The following is a 5,416-nucleotide window of genomic DNA, read 5'->3' as shown; positions in this document are numbered from 1 at the left end:
TACTTTGTGTCAGTTTCGGCCACCACGGGGCGGAAGTGACGGAGCCGGCGGCGGGGGCCGGGGGACGGGAGGGGGTTTTGGGGAGGGGAGAAGGAGCAGGGAGGAGGGAGCAGCCATCTTTGTGCGGGGCACTGGGAGGGTCTTAGCCCTTCCGAGGCTCGGCGTGGCCAGGCTGGGATCCCCCCACACGTACGTCCATCCGCATCTTAAAAGAAAAAACAATTCGGGAGGCTAGATCGCTCTGAGGGGTATTTTTAATTCGGAAGAAAGGAATAGAGGAACACTGCCTTCTCTGCAAAACGAGCATCCTCTGCAGGGAGCGGCAGGAGAGCTGTAGAAGTGGTGAATAACCAGAATTTTCCCTGGCGCCAGGTTGCCCTCAGCCCGACTCTCGCTCCTCGGAGCCGTCCGCCCTCCGTTCCTTCACCCTCCCTCCTCGCCCTGGCTCATTTCACTGTATCTCAACTCTCCTTGAATGAACGACACAGCACCGAGATGTCTAGGAACGGTGCCTCAGTTTCCCAGCCTTGCGCTCTGTCTCTGTGTCCCGCCTTCCTCCCTCCCTCCACCCCCACCACGCCCCCTGGGTGGAGGCGGCTTTCCCACCCCTAACTGCCCTCTTGGGGAGGCATCCCCGAGAGGGTGAAGGTGGGAGGCGCCAAGGCAATGAGAGCTAGGAGTCGGCAGTCGGGACAGGCTATGGAGGGCAGTCCCCAGGGTTGTGCCCTACACTGTATGGTGGCCCCCTCCACCCTGCAGATGCCCGCAGCCGTCCCCATCCAGCGTCCAGGTGCGCACTCTCTAGCGGTTACCTCGAGCAACTACATTCCGAGAGGCCCTGAGAGTCAGAAAACCGCTTTGCGGGAGGAGGGGATGAGAAGCCTGAGTCCTGGTACCTTATTCTCCTCCACTTCTCCCTGTCCAGGATCCTTCTTAGTTTCGGAGGAAGGGATGCCAAACGGGTAAACAGCGAAGGCTCCCAGGTTCTGGCACATTAACAAAGTGGAAGAATGACTGTTGTTCCCAGGCGGGGTCAGTGGCTGGCTCCAGGGTCCATGAGTGAAGTGAGGGTTGTCCTAATCATAGCTTACACTCCAGCATCTGAGCTGAGGCAGGAGTTTCCAACTCTGAGGCTTTGTGTTGGGCAGACATCAGATCCTGAGCTGACTCTGGGTCCTCAGGGTGGTGCAGAGCCACCAACAGCTGATAAGTGGCTGTGCCAACGATGGCCCCCACCAGAGGGGCCACCACAGGCACCCACCACCAGCCATTACCAGCACTGCAAAAGAAGGACAATGGGAAGGTATCAGGAGTGACTCCCTTAGCCTTTCCCTCTCCAAGGACGGGGGGCAGTAACAAGGGAGTGCCCTAAAGTTGTTCCCAGGGTGGTAGACACCAGGAAGAGGATTGCCTTGTCACCAAAGCGTAGTATTTAGAAGAGGGAACACCAGGAGAGCTTGGTCCAGCCTCTTGCCTTAGGGAATTATCTGAATATATTAATTTTGCTGATGAAGTCACGTGTGCATGGAGGTAATGTGGCATGCCTAAGAACACAACCTCTAAATCTTACTGTTTCGGTGAAAAGTTGGGAGGGAAGCAAGGGAGAAAGGGGGAGAATGTGACTCGGAGAAAGAACACTGTCCTAAGAGGCCAAGAGAGCTATTTTAAAGGCAGAGTGCTGTGGACCCAGGGACAGAGCCCTTAGCAGAGGAAGGTGAGTGGAGGCCAGCACCAGGGGAGTCTGTCTCCCACCTGAAGACTTCAGGACCCCAGCCAGCCACGTAGGTGAAGAGACGTGGGCCCAGGTCCCGGGCAGGGTTGAGTGGAATCCCGCAGTTGGCACCCATGGATAACCCGATGGCCAGGATCAGCATCCCCACCACCACAGGCTCCAGACCTGCAGGGACTCCCTTGTTCCGTCTGTCCAGGATGGCCAAGAGCCCCACAATCAGCATCCCGGTGCCCAGAACCTTGGAGTCAACAGAGGCAGAGGGTTCCCTGTCAGCTGCCAGGTGCTCCATCTGCCCTCTCTCATCCAAATATTCCATGCCATCTGGCTTTGTGCAACACAGGCAGTTAGGGATGGTGGGGGGTGCCAAGATAGACCCAACCCACACTCCACCCAGAGACTGAACAATAGGCTGGGGTGCCAAGGAAGAGGGCAAAAGTTGTGTCCCACCTACCTGATCCAGGAAGCCATTGCTCAGGGACAGATAGGGGGCAGGATAGGTGGCAAAAATGGAGGCTGTCTCTTTGGGGCCAGTCACTGTCAGGTTCCCACCTGTATAGTTCTGTAGGGCATCTGTGGAGGAAGGGAACACCCAGGATTTCCCTCTTTGCTCATTCATCCAAAACCATTCTGAGGCACCCCGGCACACCCACAGGTGCTCTCAAGGCACGGCTCCCTCTGTTCCCTCTGTCACCATAGTAGAGAACATAGGTGGCTCCCGAAGCACAGAAAGCAGACAGCAACTGCACCAAGATGTAAATGGGGAGCTTGACCCAGGGGAGGCGTCCAACGATGCACATGGCCAGGGAGAAGGCTGGATTCAGGTGGGCCCCTTCAAGGATCAAGGAAAGAAAAACAGCATCTATTAAATGTCACTGCCAGGCATTGTCACCAGACAACACTACTGCTCCTTCCTACAGCTCTTAAGGCAGATAGTGTAATTCCTGTCACACAGCTTAGGAAATTGAGGCTCCAGATGTTACAGATGTTAAGCGACTTAGCAAAGTCACACTGTGGGCCAGGCACAGTGGCTCACGCCTGTAATCCCAGCACTTTGGGAGTCCGAGGCAGTGGATCACTTGAGGTCAGGAATTCCAGACCAGCCTGGCCAACATGGTGAAACCCCATTTCCACTAAAAACACAAATATTAGCCAGGCATGGTGGCAGGCGCCTGTAAAATCAGCTATTTGGGACGCTGAGGCAGGAGAATCATGTGAACCCAGGGGGCAGAGGTTGCAGTGAACAGACATTACACCACTGCTCTCCAGCCTGGGCAACAGAGTGAAACTCCATCTCAAAAAAAAAAAAAAGAAGAAGAAGACACTGTGCATCCAAAGTTGGAACCTAGGTCTGTCTGCTTTTTCCACAGCAACACACTATGTCTCAAGGCTCCAGCCAAGCACACCGATGCAGTGTGTATCTGGGGGACAAACAGGAGAGGGCCTGAGCGGAGATGAGCCCCCAGAGGACTTCAGGTGGGGGACACAAGAGGATAGCACCTGCCCTTCGTGCCCTGCCATTTATTTCTCTCTAGGTGAGCCAAGCATTAGTGTGAGGAAGTGGGATGGAGAGACACAGAAAGGGGACGGGCTGGTGTGGCCAAAGGCTTATCTCAGTCCAGGGCACTGGTCAAGCTCAAGGAGATAATGTCCATGAGTCACAGAAGGATTTGCGTTTCCACCATCGCCAGACAGACACGCTCACATGCACGTCCCATCTGCTCTGATGACCAGACCCCACCCTTCTCACCTGAGACATTACCACCCACGTAGATGGCTATCGTAACGGCCAGAGAGCCAGCCAGAAACATGGTGAAGAAGTTGCCTTTGGTTTCTCCACTGGTGACAGCCTGGGCCACAGCTCCTTGGGTGAGGAGCTGGTGAGAAGAGGAGAGATGAAGAACAGGGAGCCCAGGAGACCAACAGGGAGAAAGGTTGGTAAGGCCAGGGGAGCAGCCAAGGAGATGAATGGGCACAGAACACAAGCAAGGGAAGGAGAAAAGCAGAAGGAGGGAAGGGAAAAGAAATGGGGAAAGTGGAGGAAGAAGAAAAGGCAAGAATGTGAGAAAAAAGAAAAGAATTTACCCAACTCATAGGTATTGGAGGGTACAAACCCATGGCAGGGCTCAGATTTAAAAAAATCTTATCTAAGATTCTTTCTATGGAACAGAGTTCCATCAAAGCCAATTTTAAAAGCCTATGTGAAAAATAATTATTCTTGCTGCACTTTATATAATCATCAGGCCAAGTATACTAAAGCATATTGATCTTACCATAAAAATGGTCTTTCATAAAAATGGGAAACTGGAGAGAGAAAAATTATGTTTCAAGAACTATGATACACTTGTTATTAAAGAAAGAATAAAAATGACAAGACTAAAAATGATGAAGTAGGAAAGGAAAGGAGATTAGGAGAGACGAGAGGATAAAAACGAAAAGTGATAGGGAGTTGAGAGGAAGGGGACACCAAGAGAAAGAGATAAGGACACCAGAAGGAGCCAGGAACTTTTGCCCACCCCCCTTCTTTCCTTCCCCCAGTGACCCTACCTACCATGAGCACAAACACACCCAGAAACTCTGCCAGGCACTGCCGGGCCAGGAGGCTGCGTATCCGGAGGTGGCCCATGATTTCAGCTAGGGCCTGAGTGAAGACCATGGTTGGAAACACCCTATTGCTGTTCACTGCTCCCTCTGTCTGCATAGGCACACTGCCACTGCACAGCTACTGCCTGCCCCCAGCAAAGATAAGGAACAGACTTTAAAACCATTAGCTCAATTCCTGAACAGCAGCTATGTGTCTGTGCACGTGTGTAGGCTAGGAAACAGAGAGATAACAGGAGAATGTCTGGGAGCAGGCTATGAGCACAGAGCCTGGAGTTTACCCAACCTCTTCTACCCTTCATTCCCAGTCATCACAGGACTAGCCTCCCCCATCCTGACAAATAGAAGGAAGTACCCCGCTTCATATACATTAGATCTCTTGGTCCTGAAGTCAGCTCTGCAAAGTAGTACTATTGCTTCCATTCTACAGATGAGGCTAGTGGGCCTTAGAACTCCCCAAGATCACACAATTTTTTTTTTTTGAGAGAGAGTGTTGCTCTGTGCCCCAGGCTGGAGTGCCGTGGCACCATCTCAGCTCACTGTGACCTCTGCCTCCCAGGTTCAAGCAATTCTCCTGCCTCAGCCTCCCGAGTAGATGGGACTACAGGTCCACCACACCTGGCTAATTTTGATATTTTTTAGTAAAGACTTGGTTTCTTGGGAGGCCGAGGCAGGCAGATCAGGAGGTCAGGAGACCGAGACTATCCTGGCCAACGTGGTGAAACTCCATCTCTACTAAAATACAAAAAAAAGTAGCATGGTGGTGCGCGCCTGTAGTCCCAGCTACTCGGGAGGCTGAGGCAGGGGAATCACTTGAACCAGGGAGACGGAGGTTGCAGTGAGCTGAGATTGTGACACTGCACTCCAGCCTTGTGACAGAGTGAGACTTTGTCTCAAAAAAAAAAAAAAAGACGGGGTTTCACCATGTTGGCCAGGCTGGTTTCAAACTCCTGACCTCTAGTGATCCACCTTCTTTGGCCTCCCAAAGTGCTGAGATTACAAGCGTGAGCCACCATGCCCGGCCCAAGATCACACAATTATTTCATGGCTGAGTGGATTCAAATCCAGATCTTCTGACTGTCCATC

The 5,416-nt window shown here is 52.6% G+C and overlaps 1 protein-coding gene and 1 long non-coding RNA gene across 2 annotated transcripts in view; one reads left to right on the top strand and one right to left on the bottom strand.

Moving 5' to 3' along the window:
- The first annotated feature begins 117 nt into the window (after nucleotides 1–117).
- The window catches only part of LOC134734362 (uncharacterized), a 34,983-nt gene continuing 29,684 nt past the window's right edge, over nucleotides 118–5,416 (top strand). The window contains exons 1-2 of the long non-coding RNA XR_010117579.1: nucleotides 118–342; nucleotides 3,100–3,264. This is a non-coding gene — a long non-coding RNA (uncharacterized lncRNA). The remainder of the gene's footprint in view (nucleotides 343–3,099; nucleotides 3,265–5,416) is intronic.
- On the bottom strand, nucleotides 237–4,449 carry AQP10 (aquaporin 10). The gene is made up of 6 exons (XM_063626565.1): nucleotides 4,281–4,449; nucleotides 3,480–3,606; nucleotides 2,424–2,561; nucleotides 2,184–2,302; nucleotides 1,753–1,970; nucleotides 237–1,279 (listed from the first exon to the last, which is right to left on the bottom strand). Exons 1-6 carry the CDS (start codon nucleotides 4,428–4,430, stop codon nucleotides 1,081–1,083), a joined length of 951 nt encoding a protein of 316 aa, XP_063482635.1. The 5' UTR covers nucleotides 4,431–4,449; the 3' UTR covers nucleotides 237–1,080.

This window comes from Symphalangus syndactylus, chromosome 12 (assembly GCF_028878055.3).
Source record: "Symphalangus syndactylus isolate Jambi chromosome 12, NHGRI_mSymSyn1-v2.1_pri, whole genome shotgun sequence".
NCBI lineage: Eukaryota > Metazoa > Chordata > Mammalia > Primates > Hylobatidae > Symphalangus > Symphalangus syndactylus.
The sequence above is the reverse complement of the archived record's forward strand: the minus strand, read 5'-3'. Positions and strand labels throughout refer to the sequence as shown.

Bases quoted from the DNA above. Each gene is read 5' to 3' on its own strand.
- AQP10 (XM_063626565.1), bottom strand. From the start codon at position 4,430: ATGCAGACAGAGGGAGCAGTGAACAGCAATAGGGTGTTTCCAACCATG. The intron at 3,607-4,280 runs GTAGGTAGGGTC...TCTTCTCACCAG, and splicing joins TGGGTGTGTTTGTGCTCATG to CTCCTCACCCAAGGAGCTGT. The intron at 1,971-2,183 runs GTAGGTGGGACA...GTTGACTCCAAG, and splicing joins GCAATGGCTTCCTGGATCAG to GTTCTGGGCACCGGGATGCT.